Below are 24,755 nucleotides of genomic sequence, written 5' to 3'. Positions count from 1 at the left end.
GCCTTCTTTCTGAAGGCCTGTCCCTTGCTGTTGTCCCCCGGCAGCTGGCGGAGAAAGCGCACAAGCCTAGAGCGGTCCCTTCTTGCTGTAGGTCACAGGTCTGCAGAAGGTTAACTTTGTTTTCCCTTTGCTTTCCCCAGTGGCTAAAGTGGAGTGTATCCCAGATGGCCGTGAAGCAGCAGCAGTCAGTGGATCCCCTGACCGCTAATTCTGCGCTGAGGCGCAGGCAGTCATCTTGCATTTGTCGGTTTTTCCTGTACGTGGAAAAGTTGAAAGGAGGCTGAGGATAGGTGACTTTCTTCCCCTTCCAGAGGGTGTGAAAGGCTGCCTCCATGCTGTCTGTGTGCAAGGGCACTGTAGCCCCTGGGCTGTCACTGGCGACTGATCCATGCCAGTGTCCGGGCACAAGCTAGTTCACACAGCTAAGGGCTAACGTCCTTGCGAGAAATGAGCCACATCGCAGCACTGTGCCAGGGCTACCCCTCAGCACCCTGTGGCACGCTGCTGCCCGTGCTATTTTTGTGTGCCTTCCGACACGACGTGCTGAGAGCCCTCCCAAGTACGCAGCATAATACTGGGGGAGCGCGTTGGCTACCCTGGGAAGTGACGTGAGAGACTCTGAGCATGGAGACCTGCTGGGCAACGTCAAAGGGCTGACCCGGCAGTGACTGGCCAGAGCAGACCTTGGTCAGTGTGACTCTGGATCTCCAGACGTTTTTCTCGGAGGAACCGTTTGGCCTCCTCGGGAATGCAGTAACAGGCATGTAAGTGTAGACCAGGGGGAACACACAGCCTGTAGCTAGACAGGATCGGGCTCCAATGACAGCACAGATACACCGAGAGGGATGGACAGTTGGTTTCTCGTAAGGAAGAAAAAAGAAGGTCAGCCATTTCTATTCAAGAGCAGCAAACTTGTGACTTGATCTTATACCCTCAAGCTAGAATTCTCTTTTGTACCAAGACCTCCTTTGCTTTAGTGGGATTTAGTGCAGTTTTGCACGTCCTTTGGACGGAAGTCTTTAAAGTTCCATTCTATGTTTGGAAGTGGATCTTAATCAGTACTAACAAATCAGTAAAGTGAGGTTTTGGATCATCGCATGAATAGCTGTAATAGACAAGCTCAGCAAAAACTTTTTAAAGTCTCTCCACACTAGGTTATAAATATTGAGAAGCCCTTTTCTAAATGGACATCGTTTTAACCATGTATGCAAATCTGGACTAGTAGCAATTTGGCAGGCAGCAACCAGATTTCTCTCGTGGTTACTGTGGGAAAGTTGATTTGATGCAGCAGTAATCAGGCGACTGCCCTTGGAGCACGTCCTTGAAGGCGATAGCCTCCTGAAGGATGATCTGCCGGTGCGTACACAGGTTCCCGCTCCAGCCTGGTCCACGGAGCCATCTGCTGGCTAATACCGGCTCCGGCTCCGGCTCCGGATTGACATTTGGTTGTGCTTCAGTTTTGAGCTGCATCATCACAGCCTGCCATGGTCTCCTCCTCGAGATTCAGGGTGTTGGTACGGTGTGCTAGACTGGTTATAAAAAGTGCCATCAAGACGGCCGCACTTCACATCCGGGCTACGGATGCAGTGTTTCTGGACTAACCGTTCTCTCTTTCTCTCATTATTAAGCGTTAGTAGAAGCATTTTGCATACTTCTGGAAAGGTGTGTGGGGAAAGGAAGGGCCGTTTTCCTTACAGTGATTAAAACCGGGGTAAGAAACTGCAAACTAACAAGGAAAGCGAGTCCTATACAGAACATCCTTTGAGTGACATCTAAAAAAGGCAAATACGGTCAAAACTAACTTTATCCCAGTGGGTGTGTACAGAGGAGGGGGACTCCAGTTCTGTGCAGTGACTTTGAAGTCTAGGAGCTTAAATTAGAAGGTAAATGTTAAATAATGCATTAACTTAAAGTGTTTCTGATCCAAATGGTACCTTACACCATTAGATTATTGCAGCTTTTATAGTAACACACGGTTTTGTAATTTGTATACGCCAGCAAGAACATTAAGGTGGCTTTAGCCCTTGTCCCTGGGCAGTAAGCATGGGAACATACTGCCGACTTTCAGTTTTGGGAGCTAATATGGATCAGCCCAGATATCTGTGATTAGGCCTTCTTGCAGCTGTACAGAAACTTACTAATCACCACGTAATTAACCAGAAAGCCTTATGCAAGATGCCTCATATCACTGAAATTATTGATCCAGAAGTAGCATTTGATTATTAACTCTTCACTGGCAATACAAACTTCTAGTCAATAAAGGCAAATCTTGTGGCTTTGAATTTTCAGTAATCTGTGTTCATTTTAAGGCGTTATGGTAGCAAGTCATTTAACTTTTCCACCTGTTTACTTAAGTCAAATATTGTAAATTAATTAACTGTGTGGATACTCTTACATCCTGTTAGTATGCGTTGGTAAGTTTAGAGGGTATAAATCTTATTACTAAGTGTTGCCCTTTCTAGGAGTTCTGTAAATTTACCAAAATTATGAATTCGAAGTTAACTGTAACCGATTTCTGTATCTGGACAAAACTTAGAAGTGAACATCCAGTTCTTTGAGAGCTCTTAGTTATTTAATATCACAAATTGCAGAAACATGCAAAGATTCAACTAGGTTTTAAAATAAAATTATTTTGAAACTCCATTAGTTCCTTCCACTACTTGCCAAAGTTTGATTTCATGGTTTTCTATCTGCACTGAGACAGTGGAAGATGTCAATACTTCCTACCAAGAGACAACCTTGTTCAGCTTGAAGTGCTTATAAGGTTGTCAGCAGCTGCAAAAAGGGCACAAAACCTGGGCTGAAATGGCTTATTAGATTGCATTCTCAGCATTAATTGTCAGTAGTTGGCTTTCTGAGATCTTTAGCTGAAGGCTTAGTGCTTTACCAGTTGTGAAGAGAAAGAGCAGGTAATACGGCCCATTTTAAACCTTCACCACAAACTATCATTGTGTTGTGTCATTTTATACTAAAGATATCTTTTATTTGTCCGACCAACAAGATTTTGAAGTTGGTGGTTTTTAAGGGGGATCCTCCTTGCCCTGAAGCCCTCATGCTTTGAAAGCAGTAGTAGTAGCTTTTAAAAAGGTTAGGGAGAAAGGTTTCCTTTCCTGAAAGATAATACCGGTTTGTGGGTCCCGAAGTTTTGTTGAGCACAACAGATGAGGTCCCTTTCTCTTTCCTATTTTTCTTTCCTCTTCTGTATATTATCAAGCTGATATTTTCAGTGTGGCTAAGATCCCTTTCACCCAAGTACAAGGAAGACTACTCGGAAAACAAGGACCTGCAAATAAGCAGTGATGCAACCCCAGTCAATGATAGCCATCGTAGAGGCTGTAAGACAGGAAAACTTTGCTGTTCACCATTGTGTCATGCAGCACTTCCCAAACTGAGGAGAAACGTTTTAAAGAGATGAGTCATGTGTCTGTTGCAGCTCCCAGCATTAAGGATCCCATTTACCTTGACTTAGAAAAAGCCACCAAACTGAACTGTTCTTCAGAAACAAGCTAATGAACAGGGAGGGAGGATGACGTTTTTTGTTGATGGATTCAAGTGCCATATCAAGAATAAGGTTTGCAGTCTTAGTAAGAGGTGCAAGCTAGTCCCTGAAGATCCGTATTTCTAGGGAGCCCCTGTTTTGGTTAAGGAGTTGAACTGCTTGAGCATCTTCCTGCCTGCTGCCTGTCCAAACACAGTCCTTTGGAGCTGAAGTGATCTTTAAGTACACTGTGAAGCAGGTGTTTTGTACTCCTTGTATAAAAACACGGTCATTTTGGATTTGTCTAGGGGGGATTTCCTAGTTTAGTTAGAAGAAAGCTGAGCCTGTTGTGTTCAAGCGGATCAGAAGAATTATGAATTCTTTGGACTTTAGAAAGAATGTTTTCTTTCTGAAGTCCTGAAAGTGAGTTGACTGATGATGAGAGCACAGTCCCAGTTGAACTCTGGCAATGTTTGCTGATTTTGATGAGCTTTGGTTTTAGTCCATGTGCTCCATGCTTAGCTGCTGACACATACCTCTTCAGCTGAACTGGCAGAAAAACTGCACTAGACAATATAGATTATTAATAATTTTACTATTTTATAATTGCAAGTGGATAAAGCTAATGTATATGCTGTACAGTTCACATGTGTTCTGATAAATACTCATGTCTAGCTTGGATATGAAAAAGTATTTACAATGTACAACCACAGATTTAGTCAGGCACAAAAAGTACATGATGAAGAAACTGATTTAACGTAAAAAGCTATCACTTGTGTGACTATCAAGAGTTAAGAAAATAAAAACCTAACATACACATCCATGCAAAAGCTGCTGCATAATGCCTTTCAAAAATGTATTGTCTGCCAAGCAAGTCCTTCTGTCTTTCGGTTTTAATAAGCAATTGTTCCTTTGCTTCTCCCCTTCCCTCCTTCTCCTCATGTGCACTTGTGTGTGCACACTTCCCTTCCTTCATTACCGTGCATACATACACACCCTGGCTTTCTGCTCGCTCATCTCTCTCCGACCCTGCCTGCTGGTGATGACTAGTTAATCGTCTGGCACTCGTTGCGCACAGGGCAGTCGTGTGTAGCATTTACCCGTGGACCGTGCTTCCTCCGGTGGCCAGCTTTCTGCCTTCAGCTGCATCGGCTCTTTCATCCTACGCAACTGTGTAATTCCACTTTCCTTGGAGGGGAGGGCTGAAGCTGCATCATCCGTATGTAAATGGCTGGCTAACGCTTACATTTAGAAGAGATGCTCTATCTGAAGTTTCAGTCTTGAAACTATTGGGAGTGCCGCAGTGACAGAAGCAGGTTCCTCAGCTGGCTTTTTGTAATTAGCATGCAGGATTTGTCAGCTGGACACCTGTTCAAGTGCCCCCTTTGAGGGCAGTCAGAGGTGGAAATTTTTCCCTGATATAAACTAACTTAAAGTTTTCCCTCTCTATAACTACACTTGGAAGTGTGAAAAATTTCTTGATGTGTAAAGAGGCAGAAGTTGTATTGCAGGAGTCCTTGCATACCTGGAAGCTCATGAGTTTGTCTTGGTCTAACCCCATTTTTAGTAAGACCTGTCTTATACTTGAGTTTGTTTGCCCTGCATTTGTCTATGTACGGACTTGAAAGAGTCTGTCACCTGTGAGAGTCTTCTAGCCTGTTCTGACGTTTGGGATTGGTTTTGTCTGCATTTTGATGCAGAAGAGGAGATGAAATCATTTGGGCATCAGAGAAGGGTGAGTCTGGATTTCCGCCCCCCCCCCATCTATTATGTTGGTCATGGGATGTCTTGATGTCTAATCTAATATTTGTAATTTGATGTGCTGATACCAGGTGCTTGCACTTTATCGCCTTGTAATTTGGTTCGTACCACTTGTTTGGCTTTCCAGCTCTCCTCCCTCTTACCTGTCATCCTCCACTTGGAGAACCTGATTCAGAAGGTTCAAAGCAGATCTTGATTCCATGCGCCTTGCAGTTCTTCTGTACCCAGAAACAGAGAGTGAAAGGGGCTGATACTCCCAACTTACTCTACTTCTATTGAAGTGCTGTGTGCAAGCGCTAGGTTGGCCTCTTAGTAATCCTTCCTGAATCACTAAGAAGCAGGACCTGTACAAGTATAAAGCCTACGTCTGAATAGGTATTCCAAACCCAGGATCTTAATTAATGACTAGTTTTGGTACTGGTTTAAACCAAAACAAAACAAAGACTGTATGTTTCCTTTGCCACAGATTACTGAAGGTTCTGGTTTGCACTTGCTGAATTCACGGCTCAGCCTCTGTTTCTTCAAATGTTCCTCTCCGATTTTATGTAGCTTTGTATTAAATGGGGTGATCCGGTTTCTGCTGCACGAGAAGGCTGTGCCAGGTTAAGCTCTGAGAAGGATATGGTTTTAGCACTAGCGCGCAGGGTTTGAGCACATGCTTGCTTTTCCCACTTACCTCTGCTGTGTGTCTGTTGTACCTGCTATTCCAGTGTCTTTACGTGCAGTGGTCTCAAAAGCAAGTAACTGAGTTTAGAAATCCAAACCATAAAGCTTTAGAAACAGCAATGTCCCAAGCTTGACAGGACAAAGTTGTATCATATATATCACATAAACTAGCAAACTTTGAATCTGATTTTTCTCTTAAATGTGCCCACGGCACTGTGGGCCTCGGATCACTTGAAATGCTGCTGAGGGCACACCTGGTGCACCGGCAGTACCGGTGTTGAGCCGCGCTCTCCCAGATGCCTGGTTTCAGCAGCGAGCGGGTTAATCCTGCGGCGGGGCTGCGTGCAGGGTGGCAGGGCGGCAGGTCCCGGGGGTGGCAGGGCGGCCACCCTGTGCCCGGCTGTGCCCCCACGGTGCCCAGCCCCGGTCCTGAGCCCTCTGCTCCTGGGGTCTGTCGAGGACTTGGAGCCAAATCGAGGCTGTCCTGCTGGGGTGCTGGCCCAGTTTTCTTCTGGTAATTATAGTCTGCCTTTTTAGACTCCTCTGCTGTTACAGTTTCAGGGTTTTGTCTTCCTCTAGCTGTTACTTTCGTGTCCTCGTTTTCCCGGTTTCACTGATGCAGACTGTACTGTTCAGTTGTAGCTGTGAGGAGTGTGCCAACACTGGCTTCTCTTCCCATCAGCTGGATGTGCACCTCGGGCGTTCGAAAGAGGCATTTCACATGTGAAATGCTCTACGTGGGGGAGAGGGTGTGGAGGTCGACTTTTCTCCACAGTCTAAGCACCACTTTAGGGAACAGCACAGTGAAGGAATGGTCACAACTCAGTTCTTGAATTTTCTACCAGTTTCTCACTCTCTCACTTAAGTATTTTGCATTACTTAATATTTGGCAGCATTCAGATTTCCCCAAATATATGGATCTAGCCCCTACTGTATTTTTTCCCTAAACTTCTTGGTTTTAAGGGGTCTTGGAAAGCATTTTCGTCTTGTTGTTATAGGGGTCATATGAGCATCTAATCTCCATAAGTTTTTAAGCTGCATCAAAGCTCATTTGCCTTTTTTTTTTTCTTTCTTTTCTTTTCTCCCCCCGCCCCATCCCTCCTCTCTCCAGTTTTACTAAGTAACTTCAGGAAAGAAATGCTGTAGAATGCAAACGAGCTGCCCATCGCTGCACCTCCCTTGCTGCTGGTGCAGCGGGGGAACTCGCTGGCAGAGGCCGCGGGAAGGTGCAGGGAGACCGCCCGGAGCAGCGAAGGGTGCTCGGTGCCCCCGTCCCTTCCCTGCCGTTCTCCGTGCCATCTCAACTTACGAGGCTTTTTCTCTTCTTGGCTTGGACACCTGGGAACGTCTGTGTCCCCCCGCGTTACTGAGGCTTGATCCCATCATCTGGCTTCTGCTGTGGTAGTCGCTGTCTTCTGCCGTGCAAGGCTTTCGGAGAACCGAGGCGAGGGCGGCAGCGTCACGAGAGTCGTCGCAGCAGTGAGACTTCCGCAGGCTCACGGCTGGGTTGCAACTTGCCAGAGTTGTTTGAATTTTGTTTGCACAGAAGAGTAGCTGTTGGCGCTCTTTTTATGATGTTTCTATTTCTTTGTGGGTATAGAAGTCTACTTTTAACAGCACGGAACATCAGCGCGCTGTTGCCATGCTTTGGGAGTGTAACAAAACTTACTGAAGAAAACATGCATTCCTCTTTGATGAGTGAAACTGATTTCTCTTAATGGAGGTGATATTCAGCCTGGTAGGTTGGTTTTGGTTTTATTGGGCTGTAAAGCTTGTGGAGGCTGTATGATTGTGGAGGCTGTATGATTGTATTAAATAGAATAATGAGCATATTTTAATGTATTTTCATGGGTCTGTATGTTACTTTATATGGTGAAATGATCTATCTGAATAGCAGTAGAATTCCTGTGAATCAAGCTGGGTTGTACCCAATGTAAAATGGTTCCTAAATAAGGCTAATGACATTCTGTACAAGAAATTTCACCTCCCTTCCCTTTCACCGCTGTTAGAAGGGATCTGCTATCATTAGTAGATAAAAGGTCTTAGAAATCTGGAGGTTTCTCAGTACAGATACTGTTTTTCAAGAGTGAAATTCTGCGGTAAGAATGTAAACCAGTTCCTTGAAAAAGTGAATTGTGACTTTTTTTTTTTTTTAAATTTCTTGTCATTGTGATGGATTGCAGTGCAAAATCTAGTGTGTGCCCTGAACTTGCACAAATATAGAAATTGTTTCAGTTTCTGTATTTAGCCTGGACAGGTTTAAAAATAACAGAGATTTCTCACTAGACTCTTGCAACAGGGTGGATGCCTTTTGGCCTGGTTCTTGCTTCTACTTGGTCTGGAGCACAGCTGATAAAGTCAGAAGTTATCTGGCAGACGTGCAGCGCAGTGCAGCGTTGTGCAATGCAGTGCAGTGCATTGTTGTAAAACTCTTCTGCATGCCCTGGATGACGGGCTGATTTCAAAGATTTTGCAGATGTGGGGTGGGATCCTCATTTGGTATAGGTCAGTGAGTAACACCAACGTTCCTTTTTAAAAGCCTTCTTTACAACAGCTTTGCTAGATTGGATTCTGTGTGCCATTTGTTAGAGCAGTGCTCTTGTGATCAGGGAGTCTCAATAGCTAATATTCCCATAAGGTAATCAATTTTCAGAGATCCTCTTACCATTTAACCCTGGGAATACCCACAGAGAAATGGTAATAGAAACGTCAGTTGCATTAGATTTCCTGTACTTTCTGGTTTTTGCAATCATTTTCATGGCACTACATTGCAGTTTTGAATATATCATAATATGGTAAATAATGTTGTTTTCATTTTCATTCACATTCTGTCCATGTTTCTGCTTCAGTTACTGCAGTAGTGCTTCCTGGGGCCTCTTTACCTAACACACAGACCTGCTGAACAAGCAATGGCTTTGAGGCAACTTATGTTGTAGCAATGCGTTACAGAATGGGATTAGGAGCAGACGTTACTGATAGAGCAATGCTGGTACTTGTTGCTGCATGTTCATGCTAAGCAAAATGACAGTAAACTCTCCACTGCAGAACCCAGATCTATACCAGAGACTGGTGCGACGTGTTACGATTTGGTGACTGCGTGCAGCCCAGTTGCAGAATTGCACCATGTACTGTTTTGACTGCCACCGTCCTTTTTCCTTTCCCTTCGTACTTTGCCCTTCATGTTCTGTTCTCTAGCATCACAAAATGCTTTTGTGAATGTTATCGTTTAATATCTCCACACCAACACGGCTTGTCTTCTGCATGAATCAGACTTTATTGTTCTTTTTCTATGTAATGTTTTCATTCTCGATTCCTGTTCTAAATGCCCCTTACAATATACTTGCTCTTTCATTATAATGCGTTTCCAGAAATGCTACCTGACACACCAGTATAATTTAAGACAATGGGGTTTTTTAGATGTTTTTCCTCTAACCCTGGTTCCTACAGAACACGTTTTCAGGTTTCAATTCCTCTTTTTTCTCTTTTTTCCTAGTGGAGACTGAATTTTGCTCTCAGTATTATTTTCTTCCACATTGTCCATGTTTTGAGTCAGTAAAGAGTTTTCTCCTTGGTTACACTGCCGAAATTTATATTTTATGAGTTAACATGTCAATGGAGAATTTCTTCACATCGAATTGGATTGGACTTTGGAAAGCAACTTGGGGTCAAACTTGTGCATTACCTGTGCATTACTGCAAGTTAAGAGCATGATTTTTAAAAAAACCCAAACCTAGTACATCCAACTACAGTAATGCCTGTCAGAGCCTCTTTGTCTGGCTCAAAGGGACAGACAGAAAGGAAAAATTGGAAGTTATGTCCTTGTATCCATGCTGGCTGCGAACATGCTGCTTGGCTAACACCGTAGAAAACTTCTAAAAGCCCCCTTTCCTTCTGTGGGTTTTGGCGGTTTCTGGCATTTTAGCCTTGGGAGCACCTTACGTTCTCTGAACTAGTGGTTCTGAAGATCTCAAACTTAGGTTATATATGGCTTGGCTTTGTGATCCTCTGTCTCTATCCTAGGTGAGTAATAGTATTTGCTACAAACAGGAACTATCAGTGAGACGGGGGAGAAGAGCAAGGGGAGACGCAGCCATGAGGTGAGGGAGGCTTTTTAAAAATGAGTCTGAAGGAGCAGGGCTTGATGGCGTAGGGGTGCTGTGGGTCAGAGCTGTCACAAACAGGGTGATGAGCCTTTGCTTTCTATCTCCTAAATTTGACAGTAAACCACCTTTTCTTTGACAAGGAGGTCGAGGGTAGTGGTTGGGAGGTGGTGAGGTTTCTTCTTGCACCAGTGACAGCTGCGGTTAAAATGCTGTTGCTGGCTCTGTTTTGTACTTGAGTCCTTACATGACAATTAGTTTCTAATTAGAGTTTCAGCCTTCCAGGAGATCACATTAATTGTCTGAAAATTTTGTTTAGTGATTTTTTTAAATAGCAGTGTTTCAATGGTGCTGTAAATAAAGCATATAGTTTATAGGTGGGTTTATGTCTCGCTGTGCATCTTTGAATCTCCATTTTTAATGCTGCTTGAATCTTGCTACCAGTGCATGGTTTTGTGTATGCTGAGGAATGCGTATGTCGCCTTGATTCTATTGATTTGCTCCCAATTTGGCCGTCTCTTATCCTGTCCCCTTTTTTTGGCTCAAAGGTGCAGTTTTAAAAATAGTGTCGGGCGGTGAACGCAGAATGGAAAGCCCTGTAGCTTTAAATCCTGCGGTCCTGGCCCCTCTCTGCGTCTGAAGCAGATTCTCCCGGCTGAAGGAGAGGTGCATAGCCCGCCTGTGAGCTCTGAGCCTAACTGTTGGTTTGCATCAGCAGCCCAGGAGCTCGGCACACAGCGATGCTTGTTTTGGCAGAGGCGCCCTGTTTGCACAGCGAGCGCCCGGAGCCCTCTCAGTCTGGCAGATGGATGGAGCCGGGTAGGCAGCGCGGGCGGCTGCCCGAGCAGTACCTAGCACTGGGGCCAGGGCTGCAGATGGCCACGCGGTGATGTTTATGTGGTGCTGCTGTACCTGCCTGTGCTGTGAACGGGACTTCTGTGAGCCTGTCAAGGTGAGAAGATCGTGGGGCATCCCCAGAGCAGCAGTAGTTATCTTATCTGGCTGGTTTGTTTAAATCTCCAGCAGAACTTGACCTCATTTTGTGGCATCAGCCATGGAAACGCTGCGTTTTCCTCAAGGCACTGCTGTTGAATTTCTGTGGCTGCTTTTTTATATAGCTTTTCTTCACTTCGGAATCTGGGGAGTACGAAAAAGGCTCCTCTCTGAGTGAGTGTTGCTATCTATAAACCAGATCAAATGTGGTGCTGCTTTTTGGGGTTTTCTGGTTTTGTTGTTTTGGGGTTTGGCTTGTATTACGCAATGAACGATGAAAGAAGGGGCTAGTAAGTACAGCCCTATGTCAGAGAGAGATGTTTGGATTGGTAGCTTTTTAAATGTGACCTCTTGTTTTGCTGTTTTAGCTGTGCAAAATGTATTTTCAGAAAGAAGTAAACAAACTGCAGAATCGTATTTTTCCTCCAGGTAAAAAAAGAGTAAGCGCATACTGCTTTCCATGGAGTCGGTGACCTTCAGAAATGAATAAGTACTTTTGTTTCATTTAGCTGTGTAGCTAGACATTGCCCTTTGACAAGTCTGAGTTCACAGTAAGCTGTATTTCCCCCCCACATTTGGTAAATATTGAAGAGAGACAGTAAGGGCTTTGACACTCTGATCTCCAATGCAAAATTGAAAATATTTCTCTTTGAGTTGTTGCAGTTAGCTCTCCAGTGCATTGTGGCTCCAGTGTTTGGAGAAGAAAGAAATATGGGATCCAGACTCTTTTTTGCCGTTTGCCTTTGCTATAGATGAATGTTTGCCTAGGGTTTGTTATCATCTGCAGAAGACATGGTTGAGAAATTGCGTAGTGTTACTGTTGTGTTTGAAGGATATATGTCTAATCGCATTTATTCAATAGAGTCATTATTTTCCTTTGGGAAGATCTGGATCTCCTATACTGGGACATGTACTTTTTCTCACTGCATTTATCAGTCTTCATAATAAAAGTGACACACAGGTGGCTCTTGGGAACAGCTCTGTTAGAAATGCAGAGTAGAAGTGGTACAGACCGCTGAGGTAGAGGCCAGTAAGAAAGGAGGGGTTTATTTATATTCCACATTCCAGGTTGATAGATCTGCATGCTTTGCACTTGGCATGGGTAACATCAGGCTAATACCTCACCTCCTGAGAGCTGGAAAGAGGAGTGAGCATGGGATACCATCTTCTGTGCTCTCTAAATCAGGTACGGGCAGTTCTGCTGTCAGGGTAGCCTGAGCTTTTCACCTTGTGTTGTGGAGGTGCTGCTGCAGTAAGATTTGTCTCGAGACGGAGTTCGAGATGAGGCTTCTCGCTTTTTACAAGAATGCTGAAAGCAACATAGTGATTTTGGTATTTAGTTAATTCAGTGTTTGCTAGCGATTTCTAGGCATGTGCCCTGTTCCCTTAATCTGCTGGATATTCGTCATCCCTTGAATGCACCTTTCTCTTTGATGTCTCATTGCTTAGTGTTTTCTTCTTCCAGGTTTCTGAAGGCACACGTGTGTCTGCAGCCCCGGGGAGCGTGCGTGTTCTTGTGCTGTAGTGACTGCCCTTGCCTACATTGCTTCTCCTTGTCCTTGACAAGCTAAGTTTGCCACTTTGAGCAATCTTACGGATTTAGCTGGTGCTAATGTGGGAGCACCCTGCAGCACTTGGAGCTAAAAGGCAAGCTATGTTTGAACAGGAAAGGAATCTCTGAAGCCAGCTCTATCGCATAGCTTTCTGGCAAGTGTAGTATTAGCTGATGTACTATGTGTGTGTTACATTAGAAGGGCTTTAAATAAGGGAACAATATGTCAAGAAATGCTATACAGAAATGACAAAGTAGTATGTTCACAGGAAACATGAATCCTGCTGTTTTGAAATATTTTGCTTTTTGTATAAACTGTTGATTGGATCAGCTGCTTCCAGGATGAATTTTGGTTACAGTCACACTCTGCGTTATACCTGGAGAAAATACTACAACTAAAAATAAATAAAAAGAAGTGAAGTAAGTGTAGAAGTGCAGTTGCTGTGCTTATGTGCAGGAGGAGCCTTTTAGACTAAATACTTGGAGATGACTTGCTTGTTAAACTTCAACAGCGAAAAATCTCCTGAAAAGGGGGGAAATCCTTGCTCTCGCATGTGGCTATTCTGTGCAGAGTGATCACGCAGACATTTGTTCTCCCAGACTCCAGACCCAGTTTGCTCCATTGCTTTGCAAATTTAACTTGCAATCTGAAAATTAAAGTCTGTTCTTTACAAATGAATATGTGAGATGCAATAATAATCTGTATTTATCAGATAGCAGCTTGAAGCATAAATAACCCTCAAACTACTCTCTGGGAAGTGTTAACAATCATTTTGTCTCTAACGTAATGAGATGTGATTCGGACATACTCGTGAAAGCAGAATGAGGTTGTTTGGTTATTTAAAAAAAAAAAAAAAAACAAAACAAAAAACCCCCAAATCCTGTCATTTTACATACTCTCTGATAAAAGCTTCTGTAAACTTGTTTCCAAATCCACCCTCTCCTCCCAGTTCCTATACTTAATTTTTGTTCAGGTTGACCTCATTTCCTATCCTTATTATTGTAACTTCTGGCCTGATTGGCAGTCCCCCCCTTGATTAAAAATCTGCAGCTGCTAAAATAAACATCCATGAATGTTATTTGGGACGTACCTTTTGCTGTGTCATCCTTTTTCACCTCAAAAATCAAGTTCCTGCAAGCCCTTGTGTATAATTCAGTTCTTTCCTATTTTTCCATTGAGATTGTTTTATTCATTCCCTTGGACTTGCCTTACCCATAATGTCAGTGTTACTGCCCAGTTTATTCAACCAGCACCGCTGATTTTCTTCTTGACTTGTCTGTAGCTTTGGAAGACCATTACTGAACTGGACCACCGAGCCTTACTCTTTTGCATTCAAAAATATCTTTTCTCAAGGTTTCAGAAGTTTGAGGTCAAGAAGGTAAGGTCTTCGGCAGCAACTGGGTTTTTAGAAAGAATTAAAGGAGCCAGAGACGACATCTTCAGGGAGATGTTACACTGTGTTATGTCAGCCCCCTTCTGTCTGAGGGGCGTAAATAAATACTTGTGGGCAGAGCTGGTGCCTCGTCCTGCAGGTCTCCATCCCGTCTGAGGAAACCGCTTGTGTGGTGTTCTTTGCCTCAGCCCACTGCTCCTGGCTGACCGGCAGTCAGGGATGCATCTGCATGAACCGCAGGTGGGAAGGGTTAAAGTCAGCTTTGTAGCTTCAGTTACCTCTTAACCAGTTAGTAAGTGATAGCATTTACTTCCCGAGAGGCATCATGCCCCAGGCAGGTAGATTCAAACAGGGGGAACGTGTAGAGCCCGCCAAGCTCTGCCACGCTGGAAGCGCTGCGGGGAACGCCCATGATGAGCAATTGTACTGTACTAACAGACGCTTCCCTGAAGCTCCCCGGTGGAATAGGTTACGTCGGTTGTGACGGATGCCGCGTGCCGTTCTTTCTGATACAGCAAGTACGATGTCACGTGGCAGCAGCGTCTTCCACTGTTCCACCCGCCCCCCAGCGACTGCCGAAGTTGAAGTATTGGTCTCCTTTGGAGATTGCTGCTGCTGACAGATACGAGGAAAATACGGCTGCTTGCTTTATAGCTAAACTCTGTTTCTGGCACTTGAAGCAGCATGTGAAGTCACGGCTCCATTTCATATTGAATTAGGTGACAAGGCCGTGGGAGAGTCACGCTGCGGCTGGCCTTACCAGATACCAAGCTGTGGGTGAGGGTTTGTATGCGTACCTCAGGCCGTAGCTTGATGCCTCTTTCTTTTGGCACCAGTGCCAAATTAAGCAGTCCCGGGTCACTTTTCCCTCCTGTAGCGTTCCTGCAGTGTGTGGAGCCTTACGGTGAACCAGGTTTGGGAACTTAGTAAGAATAAAAACATCTCCAAGTCGCTCATCGCTGGGTTATTCCTCATGCGGGCCAGCCCCCAGGGTAGCTCGCACCTCGGCCCCGCAGGGGGTTGTTGCTCTTTCTGTCCCCCGCTGTGCCAGTGCAAAGTTAGGCAGGGAGCTGCTTACCTTGGCACCACCGCCAAAGGGAATGCTGAATAGCACGCGAGTCTCTCGAGCATATTGTAAAGCGTTGCTCTGTCGTGGTCACCGACTAGCCCTTCCGTCCCTTGTTAGCTATCTGCCATATCTTCCACTTTCTGCAGCGTGAGGACGTGCTGGTCGTGCGGGAATGCTGGGAACCACATGCGTGGCTCTGGGTTGGCAGATGTACCATGAGTGCACACGTGTTGTAGTAATCATCGCTCATGATTGTTTAACTACTGTGAGTAAGGTACAAAGCCATTTCCTCTCAGTGTTACCAGTGGTGGTTCCTTGTCTAGCTGTTACCTTAGGCAGGCAAAGGGATCGTATTGGAATTTTTTCTTGTATTTTTTTCAGGGTCATTTTTCATTTTTGTTTCCTCACGGTGTTTTTTTTCCATAGCCAGGATGATCTTCCCACCATTTTGAGGGTTAATTGCCCACAGGCAAAGGCCATTTATCTCTTTTAGAAACCCCAGTTACAATCTAAGCAATGAGCTGTACTATGAAAAATAGACAGCAAGACTTCCTTGAGCTGTCCATCTGTTTGTATGCTTTCCTTAGCCAGTTTTGGTTTTGATTTGGATTTAGGAGCGTAACAGGGACAGCTCAAAACAGTTGCTGGCAATGATGACCAGCAGTGTCTGTGGGTATGTAGGTGGAAGCCTGTTAAAATGCAAAGCTGCTATAATTTCTGAACATTCAGTCGGCCAATAAAATTTTGCAGGACAACTGCACAGTGTGTCACGAGGAATCACACTGGACCTGTTCTTTGTTTCTCTTTTGTATTCTTCTTGGCAGTAAAGGCAAGGCAGATGTTAGGTAGTGCAGGAGCATGTATGCTTACTGGCCGCTTGCTGAGGGAAGGTGGATTCTTAAGTGAATCCTCACGTGAGTGGACTGTTGTGTTTCTAGGGATGGTTCAGTGCAGCAGTATTTGGACCTTCTGTCTGTATTTAATCGAGAGGTGAAAGAACAGAAGTCTTCTCCCTTACATATGCTATTACACAGGATTTGCACTGATACAAACACGCAATTTGAAATAAATAGTGAACCAAAGAGTTGGTAGTGTGGCAGTGTTGCAGCAGACGGGTGAAGAGGGTTACGGGTCCAAGTTTTTATTACAGATATATCCACAAATGTAATACGTGGGTGTGGAATCTCCATCCCTGGAGATATTCAACAGCCTCCCGGACATGGTCCTGGACAGGGGGCCCTGCCTGAGCAGGGGGTTGGACCAGGGGACCTCCAGAGGTCCCTTCCAACCTCAGCCAGTCTGTGATTCTGTAACATCCTCTAAAAAGCAAAGCATTAGAAAAAGCTACCTCAACCGTAGGTCGTAAATAGCTTATTGCATCTCCCAGGTGGGTCAGGCAGAGTAATTTCTATTAACTTTTTTGTTTACTTTGGGGCCCACGATAGATTTTGCAGTATGCTATGTCTTTATCATATCCAGTAGGACACTACACGCTGTCTACTCACGGGACAGTAGGGTTGATATCACCTTGACTCATGTTAAAGAATCATGTGCTGCAGGTGTCATGCAGCGAGGTGACTTCTGGCTGTTGATTGCATTTAATTGAATACGTTGAAGGTAACTTACAGTAATTTGTGATGTTTAAATATCTCTTCCTTGTACCTCACAGGGATCCTGTGCATGGCTTTCATGCAAAAGTGCATTTAGATGGTTTAATGCAGATCTATAAGGATACTGAGGTGTAATGGCCTCAGCACATTTTTTGCACAATACAAATACTGAAGTAGAGAGAAATGAGGAAAAATGCAGGGCCAAAATGAGAAATTACAGTGTAATTTCAAGACACTGAGGTTAACAGCCCTGTCCCTGTATCAAGAGTTGTGGTTTTTCTATAGCCATCGGTTGTCAGGCTCTCAGTTTCGTACCTCTTAAAAAGACAGCTCTTCTTGAAGTGCAGGACTTGTGGAACTAATGTGAATTTGGGGTTGTTACTAATTCAGTGGAAACTGCAGCAGCTTGATTCTGCTTCATGTGACACCTGGTTTGTTGAGCAGATGTTTGTGTACTAGTGTTTAAGTCACTCCTGCATGAAAGCAGTAAAAGGTATTCTCCTTAAGCCTCCTTTGATGCCTCAAAATAAGAAATACTGCCAAGAACATGTTGGGATGGAAACAAGAAAATTAAAGCTAAATTTGAGAATCATGCATTTTAAGTAATCTCAAGCCCCCTTTTGTACAGGTATCTTCCTACTCACAAAATTTGTTGAATCTAAAGGGACTTGATCCTGAACATTGTCAAGATATACTTTCTCTAAATCTTCTGCTTAGTGCAGTTTGCCATCTTTCTGCTTTTAGAAGGAAAAATAATATACGGTATTCCACATTGACAAATATACAGGAATAAGTCCATTGGAAACGTGAGAATTTACCAAGGTCTATTCACCCAGCTATGGTTTGCAAAACCTCCTTTCCCCTGGCATTTGGGTTCTCCATCAGCAGCAGACCATAAGCAACTGGTCAAGTGAAATATTTTCCAAAATAATTTTGGTCCTATCTTTATAGTAGTACTGTCCATTTTCAAAACCCACTGTTCTGTGTGGGTTTTGGTTGGTTTGGTTTTTTTTTTCTGCGAAGAGCTTTCTCAAGCACTTTTATTTTTCACTGTTTTGTTTATTTGCATTAATTTGTGGTGGGTTCCCCCCCCCCTAAAAATGTCATATAAAGGTACCTTAAAACAACTTGTCAGTTTGGAGTTCAGAAGCACTGCTCAGCAGACGAGGGCAGGAAGTAAATAATTCTGTATCCAGCTGAAAGTGTAAGGAGACTTGAGGGAAGTGAAAAGTAATTACCTCTATCGAGCATTCAGTTAGTAGTTCCAATAAATACAGGGCGTGTTCTGGGAATACAAAGAGCAAGCAGTCAGGCCCTCGCTTCTTCTCTCGGATCAGAGAGGGCACTCCACGTACCTCCCGTGTCGCCTGAGGTCTCGGGATGTGCTGGTCGGCGGGACATGCGTTCCGCAGGGCGGTGGGTGAGCTGGTCCCAGCCTCGCGGGGGTCCGAGGGAGCGGGGCCTGGGGGGCTGTGGGGCAGAGACGCGCCTTTGGGCCCCGTAACTCTGCAGACGTCTTCAGACATGTAGGACGCTCTGGTTTTTTTCTCCCCTCCAATTTTTATTCCCCTAAGGTGTTAATTAGAGATCTTATTTACTAATGAACTAACTGTCTTGTATCTGTCATCGGAGACTGCAGGTCTCCGCTGCTGTGCGTGCCTGAGGCAGGAGACCATCTGCCCACCCGGTGTGGAGGCGTTGGCCGTGTCGCCGAGCCTCGGCTGCTCCTCGTGCCTGTCCCCGCACCTGCAGCAAACCGTCTTGGCCAGCCGCGCGCTAGCGATGCCCTTAATGAGGGGCGTTTCCGAACAGGAAGTCTAAAACTTCGGCTTTCCATGAGTCTCCTGAATTTTTCTGCTTGTATCACTGTATTGCCGTCAGCACAGTGGGGAAAAAGAAACAAAACAACTTCTGAATTTTTTCGTGGTTAGTGTCCACTGCCACCCGGGGTGCTCAGTCACCGGGAAGCGTGAGTAATCCAGGTATCTCAGGCACTGTTAGCTGCCTTCCGGGGCTGCTCTCCACGGTTGTCATTCTCAGCTCCCCTGTCTCACCTTGCCCTATATATTTTTATGCCAAGTAACATGACGCTTTGTCAGTCACATTTTTAAAGCTCCAAATAAGGGAGGAGGAAGCTGGAGCTGAGCAGTCTCCTTACAGTAGGCTTGCTCTGAATTCTGCTGTTTGCTTCAGCCAGCTGCCCTGGTTGTTTAAAAAAAACAATCCATCTTCTTGGTGAATGACTCTGTGGTATGTGCATTTACTGAAGTACTTTTAGAAGGGTGAAACTCCTTTATAGGAACCGTTGTGTTCAATCTTCTGCAATGCCAAAAGGCAAAATCAGGTTCTTTTTGGGCTGTGTGTTGCAGAATAGATACATAGAAAAACTTTTACAGGAGGGAAAGCCTGACAGTGTTGAAAGTGCTAGGAATTTGATAAGATCTTGGGGGGGGGAAGCATAAGGTCCTCACGTGGTTTCGTTCGGTTCATGGCATAATGCCGAAGCAGGTTTCAGTATACCGCCTGGTAGGAGGTCATGCAGGTTTGCTCTACATGGACTGACTCGATATACTGGAAATTTGTATTGCAAGGGAGACTGACTAATTGAATTGTAATCCCTATTTTTATACAAACATTGACCATTACAGGATTTAATTTACCAGCATCTTTTCAAGACACATTGCCAGTCATCTTAAATCAATAATATGTCACCAGCATTTCCCAGGGACCCAGTTTGTGCTGAGTCTTCCCTTTCTAAAGCCTTGTCAATATGGAGAAAGTACTTAAATTATCCCACTTCTGTTCCAGAATAGCACTTTGTACAGCCATTCGCTTTTTAATTGGAAAAAACCCTTCTTGTTATTCCAGAATAATATCCACACAGCTGGTAATTATAAAGTAATTATCCCGACATGGTTTATTCTGCTGTAGCTGTTCTGGTTTATTTTCTGTCATAGGTATAGGAAGATAACCTGAGGGGATATGCTGAAGTCAGTTGACTTTAAAAGGGGGGAAAGAGAAAGTTTCTACAAAATTTTTCTCTCGCAAAACTCCTGTCAAAGAGGAAGAGTGTACTATCAGTGTAATTCATAGTAATTACCCACACACACACACTGATTAGACCCAAGTGGGAGTAAATTAAGCCAATAGAAACTTCATTGCAAAGTAGTGTTGAAGTCCCGTTAGTCTATGACACTGAAATGTGCAAATGTCAGCTCAGAGCGAATCTGTGCTGTGGAAGAGCTGACAGACTAACACGATCAGCAGTTGTTTGGTTCTGGGACGCTGGGTCAGTCCCACTCTTGCTCACCTTTACCACTGCCCAGTATAAAAGTATTTATTTATGGGGAAAAAAAAAAGAGTATTTCAAATTACTTTTGGAAAAATTTGCATCAAATTTGTGATTTTTTTTTTTTTTTTTCATCTGCCATTAATACTAAAATTTCCTTCCTCTGGAGTAGATACAGATTGTTACAAATGAATTGATAGGGTTTTTGAGAAGCCAGCTTGTTTTGTAAGGCAATTAAGAGGAGTAATAAGATTGTATCAGTGTGCTGACTAGAAAAGTCTACGCTGTGCTGCTTTACGGTTTACGGCAAGTTGGCAAAGCGGTAAATCGAGCTGTGCGTTGTTGATCTGTAGACAAGGAATTAAGCAGTTATGCCAGGGGGAGTTGGTTGACACTCTCTAGGTCAGGCAGGATCTTTGTTTCCTTCTAGACTGTAGGAAGAAATCAGATCAGCGACAGTCCTAGGAAAACAGTAATGAGGTTACAAATTCCAAGAAGAGGTATCTTATCCTCCAAAATACACTTGTCCCTACATCTCAGGGACAGCACATTCTCTCTACAGTACTGATGTCATGCATATTGTTGGTGCCACTGATTAATATGAATTCTCAGCACTGATTTCCCATTAATCTATCCAGAGACTCAGGGCTTCTACAACTAAACCCACCTAAGCGAGCAGTTGGTATCTCTGCAGTCACTACAGACTGACAACTGATACTCTGTGGTTTCCAGCAACTGAACTCCTCTAGAAAATAAACCGGTTGAGTTTTCCATATGCCTAATTGTTTTTCCTACTGATGCGATGGCAAACGGAGAACCTCAGCGTAAAGCGGGGGGAAGGAGCCCGGCTGACCCTGCTTGGCGCTAGCGGGTGTTGCTGCAGCACGTGGCCGTGCTGCCCGTCTACTGCGGGGTGTTAAGGTTGTTGCATTAAGTACCAAGTATTGGAACTAGAGAGAGGGATACCATTACCTCTAACAGCATTTTCCGTTTTGTTTTAGCAAGACAAACGTGGAAATGTGTTCTGCGTTTGGGGAGGAAGCTATGAGTTAGCTGGTAGCTGTCGAAATGGAATAATCTGGGGCGCTGCCCGGTGTTCAAATCAAGCTGCTGGGTCCCGGGAGGAATGGAAATGCGTACCGTTGAACGTGTCTGCTGAACGTGTAGGGCGTGAATCACAGCCTCTTTGTCCAGCATGCTGCGGGGCTGTTTGCTGCCTCTGCAGAAGCCAAAACGCGTGTTTGGCTGCGCGTGGTTTAAAGCCGATTTCTCTTCGGCGGCCGCCAAGGGCAGCGGCGCCCAGGATGGTTTCCGGGCCTTCCCCTGCCCGGTGCTGCCGGCCCGCACCGAACGCCGCAGCGCGCGCGGGAGGGGCGCTGGCGGCGGGACGCGGCAGCGCAGCGGCTCGTGGCTGATCGCGCCCCGAGGAGGGCCCCCCCGCTCTGGCCCGCGGCGGGCTGAGGGCCCCGGGCGCCGCCCCCAGCAGCGCCCCCTGCCTTCCCCGCGGCCGCCGCCCCTCCCCCGTGCGGAAGCCGCCCTGCCGCGCGGGGGCGCTCCCGGCGGCCGCCTGTTGCTCTGCGGCCCGCGGTCGGCGTTTGCCCGGCCGGGCCGGCGGGAGCTCGGCGCCGCCCCGGGGGCCGCAGCGGGGGCCGGCCGAGGCGCGGCCGAGCCGGGCGGAGGCTGGCCCCGGCCGCGGTTACCGGCGGCAGGGCGGGGGACGGGCTGCCGCCCGGTGGGCGCCTGGCCCAGCCGGAGAAAGGCCTCCCTCCCGGGGCGGGGCGCCCTTCGTGGGGCCGGGGGCGTGCGGGGCCGCTCTGCCCCGAGGCGGCTCCGGCGCGGGGCGGGCGCGGCGCCTTTAAGGGGCGGGGCCGGGCGGGGCCGGGCCCAGGTGGGTGCGGCGGCGGCGCCGCCATGCGGGCGCCCGGCGGGAGCCATGCACTGGGAGCGGGCGCTGCTGCTCCGCCGGGCCAAGGTACCGCGGGGCGGGCGAGGGGGCTCCGCGGGCTCGCCTCGGCCGGAGGACCCGCGGCGGCGCCGACCGCGGGGCTGAGCGGGCTGGTCCCGCGGCGGCTCGGCCCTCGCTGACCCGGGGCGTTCAGGGCGCGGACGGCCCGAGGAGGGCGAGTGTGGCGGGGCGGCCGGCCCGCCCTTCCTCCGGCCGAGGGGAGACCGCGGCCTTCGTTTTGGTTACTTCGTGCGGTTCGTTTGGGCTGGAAGAGTGCTCGCCTCCCTTCGGGCTGGAAAGGGGGCTTGTCCTTTGAAGCTTGCTGCTGGTTGCCTTCTGCTGGGAGGCACCTGCTCGCAGGGGGTGTCGCTTGCAGCGGGCACGGCGGGCCTGGCAGCGGAGCAGGGCACGTTTGCCGAGGCCTGAGGGGCTCTTTATTTCTGTTTCAAGCACTGACCTCAGTAGATCTTTTCTCTTCTGGCAAGTTTGGTTATTGCTCGCTTTCATACAAACAGGTGAAGCGCTGGGAATGACTTGGGTGTGCCGTATACTTGATGTGTGTGGCTTTTGCTCTTTCACGGTTACCTTCTCTGTCTTTTTGCTCGCCAGCTGATAGAGCTACTGCCTTATACCAAAACTTGAGAGAACTCAGCCTGACAAACTTGGGTGCCCTGTCTTGCTTTGTGCTTGAGTTTTTGGTTGTTTGAGGTCATTAAGTTCGCTTAAGTATGAGGGGGTTTGCTTTTTTCTCGGCTTTTACTAGAGGTCTGTAAAGCACGTGAAGCTCAGTTGATTGATACGGTACCCTGGCCAGCTGAGAAGAGGCGCATTTTCGCAGAATTACATCTGCTTGTCGAGTTGGTTGGCACAAAGAAGGAAAGGTTTTATATTAGCGAAGCTGGCGATTAGCACTTACATTTTTCTCTCTCCTTGCCTAGATCGAGCGATTGGAAGTCAGCAGCTTAGCACAGACCTCCAGTGCAGTGGCCTCAAGCACCGATGGCAGCATCAATGCAGACTCTGTTGATGGGACCCCAGATCCTCAGCGTACAAAAGTGGCTATCACACATCTGCAACAGAAGATACTGAAGTTGACCGAGCAGATCAAAATCGAACAAACAGCCCGTGATGACAACGTGGCAGAGTACCTGAAACTGGCCAACAATGCAGACAAGCAGCAAAGCGCCCGCATTAAGCAAGTGTTTGAGAAGAAAAATCAAAAGTCAGCCCAGACCATCTTGCAGCTGCAGAAGAAACTGGAACATTACCATCGAAAGCTGCGAGAGATTGAACAGAATGGGATCCCTCGGCAGCCGAAGGATGTCTTCAGGGATATGCATCAGGGTTTGAAAGATGTTGGAGCAAAAGTCACTGGCTTCAGTGAGGGAGTAGTAGACAGTGTAAAAGGTGGGCTTTCCAGTTTCTCCCAAGCCACGCATTCAGCAGCAGGAGCTGTGGTTTCCAAACCCCGGGAGATTGCCTCCCTCATAAGGAACAAGTTCGGGAGCGCAGACAACATTGCTAATCTGAAAGACTCCTTAGATGAAGGCCAGGAAGATGGGACAGGAGGCAAGGCTCTAGGTGTTATTCAGAACTTTCAGTCAAGCCCAAAATATGGCAGTGAAGAGGATTGCTCCAGTGCCACATCGGGCTCAGTGGGAGCCAACAGCACAACAGGGGGCCCCGTGGGAGCCTCTAGCTCCAAAACAAACACTCTGGATATGCAGAGCTCAGGGTTTGATGCAATACTGCATGAGATTCAAGAAATTCGAGAGACACAGGCAAGACTGGAAGAATCATTTGAGGACCTTAAGGTTCGCTATCAGAGGGATTACTCATTAATAATGCAGACTCTGCAGGAGGAGCGGTACAGGTATGTACTTCTGTACTTTGTTTCAGAATTAAATATTGTCAGTTGCAGAGCACCAGAGTCCTTCCTGGATAGTACTACTTGGCAGGCTGTTCCCAGCAGCCTGGTTCAGATGGGCAGTTCTGCGGTCTTCTCGTGGTTTCGCCCTCCCAGCTTTGTCTTTTGTAAATATTGTTATCTTGCTGCTCATCTCCCTTTCCGTACAAGAAAGAAATAGCAAGGAAGAAGGTTATTTCATAGTGTTTTCAAGATAAAAAGTCAAGCCAAAGAGGTTTAGAGAGCTGTCCCAAAAGGCCAGGAGTACATTGATGCAGGTACTGTTATCCAGACAGCGCTTTGCCCTGCAAAAATCCTGCGAACGTTGGGGTCAAGACGAGAGGCAGGGAACTACGTGTGGACGGTCCCTGCCTTCTCCAACACTCAGATCCGTACCTACCAGAGAAAGGACTATCTAGCTGTCTTAGGGCTCTCCAAAAAGACATGATCTTGCCCATGTGCAAGAACTAGGATATTCCCTTCCCTTCTGTGCTCATTCCCTTCCCTTCTGTGCTCAGCCCCACATTGGCAGGATTCAGTGAAAGGAAGTTAAATTAAATGTCAGATATTGGCAGTGCTTTTGTCATGGAAGTCATGTGGCTCTGGAAGTGGGTAACCTGTGTTTCCATCAGCCTTCCCCTCGCTGGAAGGAATGGAAGGGCGGAGGAGCTGCTGCAGTACTGCCAGTCCCTGGTCAGGTCACAGGTGAGAGATGACGGTGGCTTCAGGGAGGCAGCCTGACAGTATGGTATGGCAGCCAGCTCCTCCCACCACTCTGAGGCTACCCCCACCTCCCCACTGAGGAAAGCAACCCATGGAGAGGTGCTGAGGGAACGCTTTCCCTTCCTCTTCCTTGCTGGGTGGGAGAGAACTTTAAGCAGGCTGCCCCGTGCTGTCCAGCAGAATGTCTTGTGTCTTCCCTGTCACACACTGGGAGCAAGGGCTCGTCCCCAGGCTCCGGAGGGAAGACTTACCAGCTGCCCTTCTGCAGC

The 24,755-nt window shown here is 46.6% G+C and overlaps 1 protein-coding gene across 4 annotated transcripts in view; it reads left to right on the top strand.

Moving 5' to 3' along the window:
- TMCC1 (transmembrane and coiled-coil domain family 1) overlaps window positions 1-24,755 on the top strand; it is a 94,495-nt gene that overhangs the window by 59,652 nt on the left and 10,088 nt on the right. For 3 of the 4 annotated variants that reach the window (XM_059823154.1, XM_059823153.1, XM_059823156.1), the window contains one exon: window positions 22,796-23,730. In XM_059823154.1, coding sequence (XP_059679137.1) covers window positions 22,796-23,730 — 935 coding nt within the window. Of the gene's footprint in view, window positions 1-21,857; window positions 21,899-22,795; window positions 23,731-24,755 lie in introns of all 4 variants that reach the window. The other variant, XM_059823155.1, reaches the window with a different exon arrangement.

Source organism: Gavia stellata, chromosome 12 (assembly GCF_030936135.1).
Source record: "Gavia stellata isolate bGavSte3 chromosome 12, bGavSte3.hap2, whole genome shotgun sequence".
Classification (NCBI taxonomy): domain Eukaryota; kingdom Metazoa; phylum Chordata; class Aves; order Gaviiformes; family Gaviidae; genus Gavia; species Gavia stellata.
The sequence above is the reverse complement of the archived record's forward strand: the minus strand, read 5'-3'. Positions and strand labels throughout refer to the sequence as shown.